At 35.4% G+C, this 15860-nt stretch overlaps 1 protein-coding gene and 1 long non-coding RNA gene across 5 annotated transcripts in view; one reads left to right on the top strand and one right to left on the bottom strand.

The window, feature by feature from the left end:
- On the top strand, positions 9823 to 10956 carry LOC110270114. The gene is made up of 2 exons (XR_002359236.1): positions 9823 to 10506; positions 10613 to 10956. It is a non-coding gene; the product is annotated as an uncharacterized LOC110270114 (long non-coding RNA).
- LOC107630313 (probable serine incorporator) overlaps positions 10900 to 15860 on the bottom strand; it is an 8360-nt gene continuing 3399 nt past the window's right edge. For 3 of the 4 annotated variants that reach the window (XM_016333406.2, XM_021118752.1, XM_021118753.1), the window contains 12 exons: positions 14980 to 15251; positions 14324 to 14397; positions 13969 to 14128; positions 13833 to 13857; positions 13648 to 13737; positions 13261 to 13432; positions 13039 to 13112; positions 12678 to 12747; positions 12200 to 12271; positions 11983 to 12116; positions 11530 to 11603; positions 10900 to 11316 (listed from right to left, as the gene is read on the bottom strand). In XM_016333406.2, the coding sequence (XP_016188892.1) occupies positions 11261 to 11316; positions 11530 to 11603; positions 11983 to 12116; positions 12200 to 12271; positions 12678 to 12747; positions 13039 to 13112; positions 13261 to 13432; positions 13648 to 13737; positions 13833 to 13857; positions 13969 to 14128; positions 14324 to 14397; positions 14980 to 15172 (1194 nt within the window). In that variant the 5' untranslated portion in view covers positions 15173 to 15251 and the 3' untranslated portion in view covers positions 10900 to 11260. The remainder of the gene's footprint in view (positions 11317 to 11529; positions 11604 to 11982; positions 12117 to 12199; positions 12272 to 12677; positions 12748 to 13038; positions 13113 to 13260; positions 13433 to 13647; positions 13738 to 13832; positions 13858 to 13968; positions 14129 to 14323; positions 14398 to 14979; positions 15252 to 15860) is intronic. The other variant, XM_021118754.1, reaches the window with a different exon arrangement.

Here is a 15860-nt window from a genome sequence, read left to right as displayed (position 1 = left end):
TTGTGATCCTTCCATGGCAGTCCAGAGCTCCGACCAAACGCCGCTGATCATCTTCTCGTCGTCGCAGGTTGCAGGTTCTAACTCCGGTTCCATATATAGCGTTTTGCATCTCCAAGACTTGGTGAACTGGCGCCCGTTCCTCCTTCGTTGTTGTCCCTAGTGGTTGTGATTCCTTGATGCCGCTTCCCGCCACAGGTGGCTTCATCTGCGTCCTATTACTACTACAAGTAAATGCCACTTTATCGTGGCTTTCTTTTGCTATTTTGTTTTCATGGAAAAAGGGGACATAAGGCCCAAGAAAAACAAAAAAGAACTAAACACCCATCACTCTAGCAAACACGATGCCTCTTCTATTTGTATCCAGTACCTGAGCGATGAAAAGGGGCGGAGCAATGAAGTGATGAATACCCACAGGGAGGCTATGGACGTGCTTTGTAAGCTTGTATGCATTAAAATTGGTCTCTCTCAGAATATGATCAACTTTGAACTCTCCAGGCTTGGCTTGAAGCTCTTTAATGGCATGGATGAGGGTTGTGCTTCCATGGAGGGAGGTTGAGTTGCTCTGTATCAACCTAATTGCGTAAGTAGAATCAGATTCTACCTTAATCTTGGTGATTCTCATGTCAATTGCAATCTTAAGGGCCGAATAAATTGCCCATAGTTCTACTTCAGTAATGGTTACCTTTCCAATGTTCATCATGAACCCAGCGAGCACTAGACCATTGGAATCCCTAATAATACCACCTCAAGCCCCTGAACCAGAAGCTTGGAGGACTAATCCATCAACATTAATTTTACTCCAACCATTTTTCGGTGGTTTCCACCCAACCAGGACCAATGCCATTGTTCTCAAAGTCTTTCTACTTATCTCAGTAAATTCTAGAACTTCAACATAATTCCTAGCCACTCATTTTATTTTAGGGATGACTTACTGGAATTGGGTATTTTCTTGTCGAAAGATTAATTTTTTGCTCTTTCTCCAGATGACATTACATGCGGTAAGGAAGAAGATGCGCCATGAAGTCCCACTATCAGTGCGAGAGACCTTATTCACATTGTTCAAAAGCCATTCATGAAAGAGCTGGCTAAAAAATGGGTTGTGTGGGTCTCTGTTTGAGCTGCTAATTCAAATACTTCGGGCAAAAGGATAGGCCCTCAGTACATGGAGCAGGCTCTCATCTTGATTTGGGCATCTGGGACAACACCCATTTATCAGTAAGTCCTCTGTTCCTTCTCTTAGCATTAGTTAGCAGAGCATTGTGACTTAACAACCAAGAAAAAATCTTTAATCTTTGAGGGATTCTATCTTTTCAGCATAAACTATAAATCTGATCAGGATTTGTTTCTTCCACATAATAAGCCTTATAAGCTGAATTAATAGAAAAAATTTCATTTAATTCCAGTAGCCAGCTGACAGAGTCTCGACCTAGGGTTTGGAGCTTTCAGAGTTTGTATCATGTCAACAACCTCATTTGGGAGGGTTTGAGATGATTTTTCCCAATCCCAGCAACCATCATTTGTAGCATAGGCCTCCAGGGTTTCACTATCCTTATCATTGCTAATTTGACTGAGCAATAACTCACTTAGATTCTCAATACCATGGATCCTATGACTTTTCCAAACCTTGATGCTCTTATCGTTCCACACTTTAACAATCCCTCTCCACGCATTCAAGCAATTGACCCTCTTAGCCACCTTAGGAATATGGCTATCACCACAGCCATACTTAGCCTTCATAACTTTTACCCAAAGTGCTTGGTCATTGTGGACAAGTACCCATGCCAATTTCATGAGATAAAGGCATAGTTGTCAAAACTGAACCGTTGATCGAACCAATCAGGTTACTGGTTTATTGGTTTACTGGTTCAATTGATAAATTACTGGTTGAACTGGTAGAACCGGTCTTACGTAAATAAAAAAATATAAAATAGTAAAAAGTTGAGTAAAGTGGCAATTAGGTCCTTAAAGTTTTTGACTTCGGATTAATTAGCCCTTGAAAAAAATAAGTACCAATTTGGTCCTCCACGATAGCAGACGATGAACACGCCCTCTATCAATTTATCATGTAAAATTTAACGGTGATGCTTATATGTACCGTTAACTATTGTGTCATATCTATTTATGAAAGATGGTTATGTAGATAGCAATTTTTGGAGCAAAACATTACCTGCTAACAAGAGGGTCTTCATGTTCCAACTGGATATCTTGGTGTGCATCTTGTTAATGATTAGATGAAAGTGGTGCTTCCCGCATTTTTCATGGATAAAGAGCACTCCGAGATACTTTCTTAAGTTGCTGGTCAAGGAGATGCCAAGGTCTCTGTTGAGCTCTGCTCTAATCGTGTGGTTGACATTCTTAGAGAAGAACACGCAGGACTTGCTGAGGCTGACTTTTTGACCGGAAGCTTCACAAAAAATACTCAAAGCCTCCTTGATGACTTGGACTTGAGCTTTATTAGCTTGAGCAAAGAGAACGAGATCGTCTACAAAGTAGAGATAAGACAAATGAGGTCCATTTCTACATAAATTAATAGGTTTCTAACTTTTTTTTTCAACCAAAAAGTTAATTAAATGGGAAAGCATTTCAATACATAAAACAAAAAGGTAAAGGGATAGGAGATCTCCCTGTCTTATGCCTCTGATTGGACTGAAAGTTTCTAAATGAGATCCATTCCATTCCAAAGCAAGTTCATAATTGGGGAAGAAATGCAGTGATAAATAATGTTTATAATATTTTCTGGGTGGCCAATATCTTTAAGAGTGTCAATGATGAACCCCCAATTGAGTCGATCATACGCTTTTTCCAAGTCTATCTTAATTGCCATAAGACCTTTACCTCTATTCCTAGTCCTCATAGAATAGACCACCTCTTGTGCGACTAAGATATTATCCGTATTGACCCTTCTTGGGATGAAGCTTGCTTGAGTATTAGACACGATGACCCCTAGGTAGGTTCGGCTTAATCCTTTCAGCTATCACCTTGGGAATGATCTTATAGCAAATGTTACATAGGTTGATCGGTCTGAATTGAGCAAAGTTCTCCGAAAAAGGGATTTTAGGGATGATAGAAATAAGGGTTTGGTTCACTCTAACAATATTTTTTGGATTCCCAAAAATTATTTGAATCCAACTCACTAGGAATTCGGCCATAGTATACCAGGAATATTGAAAGAACTTTGCTGGAAGTCCATCACTTCCGAGAGCCTTCTAACTACGTATATTGAAATTGTGTGCTTGACTTCCTAAAAGGTGATATTCTTGTTTAGGTAGGAAAAGTCATCTTCGACCACTCTAGAAAATTTACCTGCAATAGAAAAATTAGGAAATACTAAAGAGTAATTATCAGGAGCATATAAAAATTTTAAAAAGGATACACCAAGGTGATTAAGCTCTCCATATCATTAACCCATTCTCCTTCATTGTTTTTGAGCGAAGCGACATAGTTCCTTTGTCTTCTTCCATTTGCTTTTTGCTGAAAATATTTAGAATTTTTGTCTCCAAAATTAATGATATTACACCTAGACATTTACATTTTATAGTTTTCTTCTTAAACAATAATCCTTTTATATTCTCTCCAAAGGTCGTTATGGAGTTTTACTAGAAACGGATTATTATTAAAAGAAAGACTTTGGTTAATGCCATTAAGTCCGAGGAGGATTCTTTGCTTTTTCCTAAAGATGTGATAAAAAAAAATTTTATTCCAAGTCTTAGCTTGATAATAAAATTATTTATGTTAGTGAAAAGATCTCCATGCTTGCTCCAATTATTTTTTACTAAACTTTGGTAACCTCTTTCGTATTTTCCTTGCTTTTGATTCACCGGAAAGATTTGAATTTTATCTTCTTTTATTTAATTACTTCTCTTTCTATTAATGATATTTTTGTTTTGCTACTCTTTTATATTATTTTTTGTTTTAACTTATGTTTTTTTAGGTTTGTCTTCAAGAATTTAGGTAGATTATTTGCTTGATTGTTGCTGATAATTATAAGAGGAAAGAAACAGAACTGGCTAGGATGAACAAAGATGTTATGAAATATAGATGCTCTCTCTCTCTCTCTCTCTCTCTCTCTCTCTCTCTCTCTTAAAAAAAATATTTTTATCTTTTTGAAATTAATTAAAAAATATTTTATTCTTTTTAAAATTAATTATAAAAAGATAGTTTTGTCTTTTTAATTTATTTTTATTTTTGTTTCTATTATAATAATCTACAAAAAATATTCCAAAACTGGCCCAAACAGAAAATAAAATAACGCAGCTCAAGCAGATTTTAAATTTAAAAAAAAAAACTATTTTTAACTTTTTTAAAGAAAATCACAAAAAAAAAAAGTTTTTTTAAAAGAGTTTTAAACTTTTAATACTTCAAAGTTATAAGGAGCAATACATCGGATCGCAAGTTAGTTAAACTCATTTTAGTTAATGAGTTGACATATTGTTAGTACAATACCCACACTTAATTGGTCCCAAAGATCACTCACTCACATAAGTAACACTATCATATTTTTCATTTTTAAATTCACCAACACTCATATTAATAAGAAGAGAATTTTACAAAACACATACTAAACATTCTTTTTTTATATATGGAGAGATAAAATACAAGAAATGCACCACCTATTTATAATTATATTTGGCGGTTTAAACAAAACAACTTGTAACTAAGCTTAATGGTTAAGCTTGGATATAAGGCGGTAACTTATTGAAAAGTTGTAGAAGAAACTCAACTTGTCACAAGTGTTACATGTTGATGTCATAAAGTTATCCGGCTGTAAATCTTTGAACATTTGACCATGATCCTTTGTAACTTTTCTAGTTGCTTCCCATAGTCATTGCAAATTTTACTTCCTTCAATTTTTGACCAAGTTTTGACTGAGATTTTGTATATAATGGCGGTGAATGATTTTGCAAGTTGATTTAATTATCAACATTGCCTCCCTTAAATCAAATTTGTAGAATTAATTATTCTAAGCATCTTCTTCAACTTGTAAAATAACTCGGTCTTCAATAACTTTGTAAATATATCAGCAACTTGTTCTTCAGTTGGACAATACTCGATCACAACTTCTTTTTCATTCACCAACTCCCTGATTTTGTGAACCCGAATATCAATATGCTTCAATCTTCCATGAAATACTGGATTTTTGCAAAGTGCAATAGCTGACTTGTTATCGCAAAATATTGTTGTTGGAGTACTTTGTTTCTCATTCAATTCTTCAAGAATTCTTCTTAGCTAAACTGCTTGAATTGCACAACTTGCTGATGCTATATACTCTGCTTCTGCTGTAGAGAGAGCAACTACTGGTTGTTTCTTTGAAGACCATGAAATTGCACCAAAACCAAGATGAAATACAAATCCTGAAGTGCTTTTTCTTGTTTCCATATCTCCAACCCAATCACTATCAGTGTAATCGATAAGATTTACTTCTTTAGTATTTTCATAATAAATACCATCATTTAAAGTACCTTTGATATATCGAAGAATTCTTTTTGCCGCTTGCAAATGGTTGGAACAAGGCTCCTCCATAAATCTACTAAGCAAACTAACTCCAAACACAATATCTGGTCTAGTCGCAGTTAAGTACCTCAGACTTCCAATCAAGCTTTTGTAGTATGTAGAATTTACTGCTCTTCCTTTATCTTCTCTCAGCAACTTGAATTTCTCTTCGACTGGAGTAGGAACTGGCTTTGAATGTTCTATATGAAATTTCTTCAAAATATCATTTGCATATTTCTTCTGAGAAATGAAAATGCCATCATCTTTTTGAACCACTTCAATGCCAAGAAAGTAAGACATTAAGCCCATATCTGTCATTTCAAAGTACTTTATCATAGCCTCCTTGAATTATGTAATTATCTTCAAATTATTGGTAAAGATTAAATCATCAACATAAATACACACGATCAAGATATCTCCAGATTCAATGAACTTGATATAAAGCGTATGTTCAAACGGACATCTTCTAAAACCATTCTGAATAAAATAAGAATCAATCTTCTTGTACCACACTCTTGGTGCTTGCTTTAACCCGTACAAGACTTTTTTCAACTTGTAAACTTTATCTTCTTCTCCAAGAACTTCGTATCTTACAGGTTGCTTGACATACACTTCTTCTTCTAAAGTGCCATTTAGAAATGCAGGCTTAACATCCATTTGATGTATCTTCTACTTATTTTGAGCCGAGAGTGAAATAATCATATGAATAGTGTCTAATCTTGCAACAGGAATAAATATTTCAAAATAATCGATACTTGGTTTTTGCTTGTATCCCTTAGCAACTAATCTTGCTTTGAAACGATCAACTTCACCGTTGGGTTTGTACTTAGTTTTGTAAACCTACTTTACTCCAATCGGCTTCTTATCTGCTGGTAAATTTGTCAGTTCCCATGTGTCATTCTTCTCAATGACATGAATCTCCTCATCCATTGCTTTCTTCCAATTGTTGTCTTTAGAGGCTTCTTCAAAGTTCAACGGCTCACAATCTGAAAATAGAGCAAAGTTTATGATTTCTTCATTGGACGGATCGTTGTCATTGCCAACTTCATAATCTGCTAATCTAGCAGGTAGTCTCCGCTCTCTTTAAGGTCTTCTAGATGATTCTGGTTGTTCGGTTGTGTCAGGTTGTCTTTCTTCTACTTCATCACATGTATTTGGAATTATAGTCAGCTGCTTTTCTGTCTTTGTGTTCCAGTTCCACATGTCTTTCTCATCGAACGTCACGTCTCTGCTGATGATTACTTTCTTTGTTTCTGGATTGTACAACTTGTATGCTTTTGAGTCTGTGCTATAGCCAATAAAGATACACTTCTCGCTTTTGTCATCTAGCTACTTCCTTAATTGATCTGGTGCGTGGGCATAAGCAATACACCCAAAGACTCTGAAATGATGGATGGAAGGATGCTTTCCACTCCAAGCTTCCTCTGAAGTTTTATCACTAACACTTTTTATTGGACACCTGTTTAAAATATGAACTGCTGTTGCGACTGCTTCTTCCCAAAATTCTTTAGGCATTTGTTTTGACTTGAGCATGCATCTGACTATATCCATGATGGTTCTATTCTTTCTTTCAGCAACTCCATTTTGTTGAGGAGTGTATCTAGTTGTTAGTTGGTGTTGAATTCCGTGTTGCTTAAAGTATTCTGAACACGCAAGATATTCTGTTCCTCTGTCTGTTCTAAGAATTTTAATTTTACAGCCACTTTGTTTTTCGACAAATGCCTTGAATATCTTAAAGACATCACATGCTTCTGATTTCTGCTTCAGAAAGTATACCCCTGTATATCTACTGAAATCATCAATAAAAGTGATAAAGTACCTACTACCACCGTTGCTTGAAATTTCTACAGAATAGAGATCTGAATGCACAATTTCAAGTAATCTTCTGGCTCTCCATGACTTTCCTTAGGGAATGGATCTCTGTGCTTCTTTCCCAGTTGACAAATCTCACAAACACAATTGGGAATATGAATCCGTGATAGGCCAGAAACAAGTCCTTTTCTTGACAGGTAGTTTAGGCCAGAAAAATAGAAATGTCCAAACCGCATATGCCACAACCAATTATCATCAAGTATCACAGAACTCATGCAAGAGGGATTAACATGTTGAATTTTTAATGGAAACATTCTATTTAAAGTCATCTTTGCTTTATCTATGAACCTTCCGTTGTTGTCAAACATAGTGCAATATCCATGATAAGTTATCATCTTATATCTCTTCTCAGATAATTGCCCCATACTTAGTAAATTGTAATCAAGTTCAGGAGCATAGAAAATATCAGAAATATAACTCAGAGAACCATCCTTCAATCTAATTGGTATGTGCCATTTTCCTTCAATAGGGATCTTTGTAATATTACCAAACTTCAATAATAGTTTAACTGAATCATCTAGAGAAGAAAATAACTCCTTTCTACCAGACATATGATTACTGCAAGCATTATCCAAGTACCATATATTTTCATCTTCAGCACATGAATTACTTGTAAAAAATAAAGTTTGAGCACCCGGATTATCATCAATATTTTGATGCTGATTTTCTGCAACGTGTGCTTAATTGTTATTCACCATTTTGAATCTGTAATCTGCTGCTTTATGTCCATACTTTCCACAATAAAAACAGTTGAAATTGGTTCTTTCTTGATAAAATTGCCTCGACCTCTTCCTCGGTTGACAGGCCTGAAATTCGTTCCACCTCTTCCTTGATTAGGTGGTGTAAAATTATGGTAACTTCCTTGGTTGTAATTGCCACGACCTCTTCCTCTGAAATTTCCTCTACCTCTACTTTGAAAATTAAAACCACGACCTCGTCTTTCTTGTGTATGGCTTGATTCTGCAACATTGTTTAAATTCACTCGACTTTTCAGGGCTTCCTCAGTTGATTTTTCTGACTTCTCCAATATTCTGTTGATGTGGCTTTCCATGGTTCCTTGCAACTCTGCAATTGTCATGGTGTCCATATCATGGGACTCTAGTATCGTAGCCACCACATGGTCATACTTCATCGGCATGGTGTGAAGAATTTTCTCCACCACTTTGCTATCAAGCATATCTTCTCCATAAACTCTCATTTTATTGACAAGATCTGTAACACGAGTAAAATATTGCTCAACAGTTTCTGAGCTAAACATCTCGTACCTTTCATATTCTCTTCTCAAAGACTGTAACTTTGCTTTCTGAGCTTTATCTACGCCTTTGTATGACAGCTTCAACGTGTTCCATGCTTCTTTTGCACTTTTGGCATTTGCTATTTTGCCAAACACCGTATAATCTACTCCTTGATGAATTTGAGATAGCGCCAATTGATCTCTCCTCTGTTGGGCAGCATCTGCTCCTTCTTGCAAACCTGGTTCAATGAAATTCCACAGGTTCTGGGCCTTCAAATGGTAGACATTAAAGTCTCCCAATAACTATAATCAAGTTTTCCATGTAACTTGGGACCGGACCACACAATATTGAAGGTGTTTTTCATACCGACTCTATGAACAAACAACTATGTGAGAACTCTCCCACACCTCACAAACTCTCAAACACCAGGTGCTGGATTAACCAGCTCTGATACCAATTGTTAGTACAATACCCACACTTAATTGGCCCCAAATATCACTCACTCACATAAGTAACACTATCATATTTTTCATATTCAAATTCACCAACACTCATATTAACAAGAAGAGAATTTAACAAAACACATACTAAACATTCTTTTTTCATATATGGAGAGATAAAATACAAGAGATGCACCACCTATTTATAGTTATATTTGGCGGTTTAAACAAAACAACTTGTAACTAAGCTTATGGTTAAGCTTGGATATAAGGCGGTAACTTATTGAAAAGTTGTAGAAGAAACTCAATTTGTCACAAGTGTTACATGTTGATGTCATAAAGTTATCCGGCTGTAAATTTTTGAACATTTGACCATGATCTTTTGTAACTTTTCTAGTTGCTTCCCATAGTCATTGCAAATATTACTTCCTTCAATTTTTGACAAGTTTTGATTGAACTTTTGTATATAATAGCGGTGAATGATTTTATAAGTTGATTTAATTATCAACACATGTTTATTTAATTGGATTCAATTTGTTGAAAGAGAAGTAGTTAGAAGTAAACATTTAGAAGATGATTAATTATACATGAAGTTATCTTTTTTATTGAAAAATTAATTATATTAGGCTATTACTAAATAATGTCGTTTTATGCGTACCTATGTAAAATTGAGGGTTTTTAATTAATTTTTTTATTTATTTAATTATAATATTTAATTACATTAAATTTTTTAGTTAATCAATAAGTTAGAAAAGATTAATTAACAATATTCTTGTGGACAACTTGGTTATTCTTGTCACGTGGTATGTTATTGTCTATCCCACCACCTAAGGAAGATTGAATTTGGAAGGTTGAGTTCAAACACACAGTAGAACTAAGGGATTTTAGGTTTGACATTATCTTATTCTCTGCATTTATTGAATGGTAGAGGCTTGAGACGCATAATTTTCACTATCCGTGGGATGGGATTACCATCATATTCCAGGATGTGGCTTACCATATTAGTTTGCGCACAGATGAAGACCCGTTTGGAAGTTGTATTAGAGATTTCCATCAGCACCATGAGCACACCACCTGACAGTGGATTGAGAATTTGTTGGTGACAGGTCTCCACTTCAGCCAGAATTTTGACTTGAAGATAACTTGGCTTAAAAACAAGGTCACACATATTCTGCGAGGGACAGATTTAGATATTTTCCGCCAATATGTCTGGTGTTGCTTGTTGATGTTAATTTGGAGGTATTTGTTTACGGACAAGTCAGTCAACCTTCTCCCTATCAAATGGTTGCCGACTTTGAAAATTTTGATAGTTGCAGACAATTATCTTAGAAATCTGCATTGCTGTCGCACACCTACCATCATTCTGCAGCTCTGCTCAGCGTGATGTGACGGACATTACCAGGTGCATATTGTTGGTGGTGTCATGGATTTACCACAAGTTCCCGTACTTCTATCCGACTGGCAATGATGTATTCAGATTCATGTTTCTTCAAGATAATTAATGTTTATTATTTATTGTTGTTTTTTACCATTTACAATACTAAGTACTGAACATAATTTTTCTTCCATGAATAGATTGGCGGGACTAGGACAACAGACTAGAGACCACCATCACGGTAGAGGACTACGACTGCGACACAGGCTTTGGCAAGCTACAGTATCTTCAGTTGTCTCAAGCTTCGGCAAGGGCAACGCAGTGCTATCTGCGACATCAATAAATATAAATTAGAGTTCACAGGCTTTGTTTACAACAGAAAACAACCCAAAGGCACCCCCTTTTTTTTTTAACGAAAAAGATAGAGAACATGCCCCTAGTGCAATCAGCGCCAAACTCGTTTTATCATAGTTAACAACACAAGTTATGAATATGGAAAACTTTAATTAACATCTATTAATGATACTAAAGTACAAACTAAGCTTCCTCATTGGTACATGTACAAGTAAATAGTGTTTCTTTCTTTTTTCCAAACTCTGTATTTTCATGTAAAATGGAACAAATCCAATCGGTATATGTGCATTGTGCCAGAACCATTCTTTCCGTCTACCCCTGCGAACCATTTCTTCGACTTGAGAGTGTCCTGGTCCAGGATGTTTAAACTGAAATGCTTTCTCATATCTTGCAGAGTTGAAGAAGCTCACTACATGTGCAGCAGAGATATGAAACAATCTGAAGATCTTAATCCCCAACAAAAATACTAAAACTAGAATATGTTTGAGAAGTTTTCAGGTAGAACCAGCATGTCTATTCTTCCATAAGATTGGAGCCACCAGTATCCACACTGAAAAGAGATAAACTTCGATTAATTGCATCTTAATTGCTTAATAGTTATATAGAAAGGCCGAAAGGGTAAATCTTAATTGCTTAATAGTTATATAGAAAGGGTAATAAACTCTCTCTCTCTGATTTTTATATGTCAGTATCTTCATTATGCTCAGAATATAAAAAATTCAACTGTTCATGTTGGACTTCAGTTTACCAAAAAGATACTTACGATAAACACACACTGCCAACCACTCATTTATAATTCTGACCCATGTGCTGGTCCAGCCCACATCAATTGTCCACCTGCAGAAGAATAAAAAGGTTGGATGTCTTTCTTCTGCAAAAATTTTGAGTCACCGAAAGAGATTTGTACCATTATCAGTGCAAAACACTAAATAATGATGATGACGATGATTGTGATGGTACTGACTTCTGACTACTATTAATAAAGCACTAGGATTCATAATTATATAAAGTAAAACAGAACTGAAACTTCATGGGAACCAAATTTGTTGGGTCCGGGCATTTGGATTCGTATATGACTATTAGAAATGCATTTTCTTTGTTTTCCCTTTTTCTAAAATTTTCTGTTGAGGGATAAAGCACAAAAATAAAGCTCAGTGAAATACTGAAATGCAGATAAAATGAAATGAGCCAAATACAGTAGGGTTGGGGAGCATACTTTCTCATAGAATGATGGCTATTCCATCCAATCAATAGCATAGCAAAGTACATTGCTCCTGTGGCAAAAACAAAATGGAAGAAGCCATAGCCATATGGAACGTCATCCTCTGCTGGCGTATCATCCTTCCTGAACTGCATGGATCTTTCAGACAAGTCTTGGGGAACCTAATACTGAAGTTCAAAGTCAAGTAGTCAACTGAGTTTTTTTAACCAACCTGGAAGCATTTGGAATCTATGCCTGTTGAAAATGTTGCAATAACGATTGCCAGTATTGCCACAACAAAGCTCTGCCAACAATAGCCATCGTCAAAAGTCAATTACCAGTTAAGTAACTGAGATAATCACATAATGAATTTCTTCAAAGATGTATAAATTAACAGTGCCTAAGTTTCATAAACAAGATATGATGAATCAAAATCAAAATCAAAAGATATTTTTATTATAGAGTGCTTAAAGATTTTCATGAATAGACAAGAAACATGGAGTCATATTTTTGGGTGCCATTATGAGTTTGTCCTTGTATATTTTGAATGGATACAGAATGATGACACTAATAATGAACAGATTATCTAGGACAGAGATTCAGGGTCAAATACACAATAGACCTATATATATGTTAGTTTACAGCTACCAAGTTTAAAGAGCAGTTCTATGACAATTCAAATTTGAGTTAAACAAAGAGATCTATATTACAATGATGCTAAGCCAGTCTGTTTTGGTGGCAGAGTCCGACTTCCTGATGCAGTTTTCCCCAGTTGGTTCACTGCATACAAAATATATACCAAAGCTCAGATTCACTAGAAATGAAAAGCCAGAAGCAAAGAGTTGCAGAAAGCAATAAATGAACAGAAATCAAAACAAGACACAGACGCCTGTCTCTTCAGTTTGTTTTACACCCATACTTCATATGGGAGATATACTTCATATGGGAGATAATATATACAATAAAGTGCTAAACAATCGTTGGACAATAATATCAATGCAAGTGCTAAACAATCGTTGGACAATAATATCAATGCAAGTCCAGAATGGAGGCAAAGATTGGTAGCCCTGCCTTCTAATAGCACACCAGCAAAGGAAGACAACATAAAGCCCCATCAGCCCAGGAGTTAGAATGCCGGCATTCACCTATTGTAGAAATTCCACATCAAGTCAATAATAATAATAATAATAATAATAATAATAATAATAATAATAACAGCAGATAAAATTCCACATCACAATACTTTGTAAGGTGAACTGAGCAAGCAAAGACATGGCAAAAGATATAACTTACTTTTGGGTGCAGAGACACGCTTGTCATGAGCTGGAGAAGTACCAGTGACCATGTAATGAAAAAAATATTAAGGAGACAAGATGGCTTCGGTGCATACCAAATGTACATCAAAATGATTCCCACCAAACATATAACATATGCGGTCGTTGCAAAGAACATCACATGGATTTGGCTGCAAGGAAATTGATCAATGCATATTTACAAAATATATGATAAAAATATTATTCCTGATATCAATTATATAATAAATTCATCATCTTCGCATCATATCAAAGCTTAACAAAACTTTATATGAAACAAATCAATTATAAAAATTTACATAGCTATAAATATCTCAAACAAATTGTTAGTTCCAATTAGTTCTTTTATATACTGAGGAGATCTTACCATCTTGCTGCGTACTTTTCAGATTCACAGCATTCATTGAGCCATGTAATGAACCGGATTATGCTTACTAATTGAATTAGGAGAAAAACCCTGAAGAAGATATAGAAAACATTTTAAAATATCAGAGTTTAGTTTCTGAAAAGAAATGACATGTAAAAATCATTTAAAATATCTGAAGACTATACCCGGCACCGAAATGGGCAACCTCCCCTGCGGAAAAATAATTATGTCAGACATAATGACAAGGTTATACTAGCAGCATATACTACCAGAAAGGATTATTAATACTATAAGGCTTGTTGAAAGAAAAAGTTTACTAACCGTAAATCTGAATAAATTCAGAAGGGAGTAAAAATGGGATGACAGTCATGGCGATCCAGAGAACAATCTTGACAGACCACCATCCAGAGTGCCATGTATCTCTAGTTACGTTCAGTTTAGAAGTGCCAGCAGTTGACAAAAACATGATTATGTAAAATATCTGATCTCAGGTTAAGGTTCAGCTTAAATATTCGGGTAAGTGATGACTCAGCTATGATGTAATGTAGACTTTCATTAAAGAGCAATCATGTACCCCTCTCTCTCTCTCTCGAGCATAAAAGAATATATACTACTGATTATCATGCTTTGCTTAATCCTTCAGCAACAATGTTTCATGCATATAACCGAAGGATACAAAGCAACCCAAACTCACACGTAGAACTCCTTCAGCACCCAAACAGTCTTTTCCACCATTGCAACCTTTTAATCCTGCAGGATCAATATATTAGATTTAACGTTCACTGAAAAACCTTCTAAATTTGAGGGAACATGAACTTGGTCGTTCAATATGTGTATATGGCAGTGCCTGTAGCAATTTCTATTGACTGAATTAAAGAATTGCTAAACACCTTTGAAGTTCAACTCAAAAGGAGGATTGAAATTTATAAATAAAAAGCTTCCTTGTCCACATTGTAAATCAAACAACCTCAAAAAAGATGCTCACCATGTGTATACATTTTCGACTTCTCATTGCAAATATCAGAATATCATAACATCTAATTCATACTTTGATGGGACATGATCAGATTTCAAACCAAACATTGTGAACCATCGGGTCTAGTATTCAGTATCAATAAATAAATTAATTAAATAGATAAATTTTATATACTTTAATAAAATGCAAATGGCATAGACAGGACTGGTATGCCGTGCCAATAAATAAATAAATTCAATAGGTATACTTTATTAAAAATACAATGGCATAGACATGTGTATGAAAGAAGCAGCAGAAAACTAAAATTGGCAACAGGATGTGAAAGCCCATCAATGTAAGGGTTTAAGCAATCTTACTTTCCATTTCTGTTAGAGCACCACGACCATAATCACGGGCAGCCCAGGCCAACAGATTGGCCACTAGAAAGAACAAGGCATAAACATATCTTGCCATCCAAGGATTGGATGCATTTCGGAACTGGCTGAACCATGAAGAACCCTTGGATATGATACACCTCTCGTTACCATTGTTGCTTTGCCCAGTTTCCATCTGCACTTCAACACAGCATGAATGGCGCACGTATAGGAAATATATGTTATTCCATTGAGATTATCTATTCTGTTCCCCCCTGTAATGTAAAGCAGAAAAAGACTAGTGTTTGTTAGAGTGATTCATTACCGTTAGCTAAACCTCAAATTAAAGAGAACAGCTACAGTTTGAATGTTGGTGAGATTTGGGCAACATTCTTTGTCCTTTACTAATGGATTTTGTCCTCACGTAACTGAAGAATAGTAGTTACTCACTGTTTTTTCCCACTATTTGGTATCGATAGTTATTTCACTTTAATTTGTCCTAACCGTCGCACATTTTTGCCAACTATTACCTAACAATCATCGTAGAATAAATTTTGACTCCAACAATTGAAGGGGTATGCAAAATGAGTACAAATCAGCACAGTTCGCATCTCTTTAGCGCTCAACAATAAAGAAGTCAATTGCGATTCTCTCGCTATTCTAAGAAATAATGATAACCCAATTGCAATTGGACAATCATGCTTCCACTTGACAAGATAATCTAATATTTGCCCCAAAAAACATAATAAAATTTATGGGTTTTGGTAGGAAGTACTTCTGAAAGATAATTTAATTCTTACTACCACGCTTCCACTTAATAAGATGACCTACTATTTGCCTTAGAAAGTATAACAATAATTTACCCGAGTTTTTGTTAACAGGCA

The sequence above is a fragment of the Arachis ipaensis genome, chromosome B03 (assembly GCF_000816755.2).
Source record: "Arachis ipaensis cultivar K30076 chromosome B03, Araip1.1, whole genome shotgun sequence".
NCBI lineage: Eukaryota > Viridiplantae > Streptophyta > Magnoliopsida > Fabales > Fabaceae > Arachis > Arachis ipaensis.
This window is presented reverse-complemented; position numbering and strand designations above follow the sequence as displayed.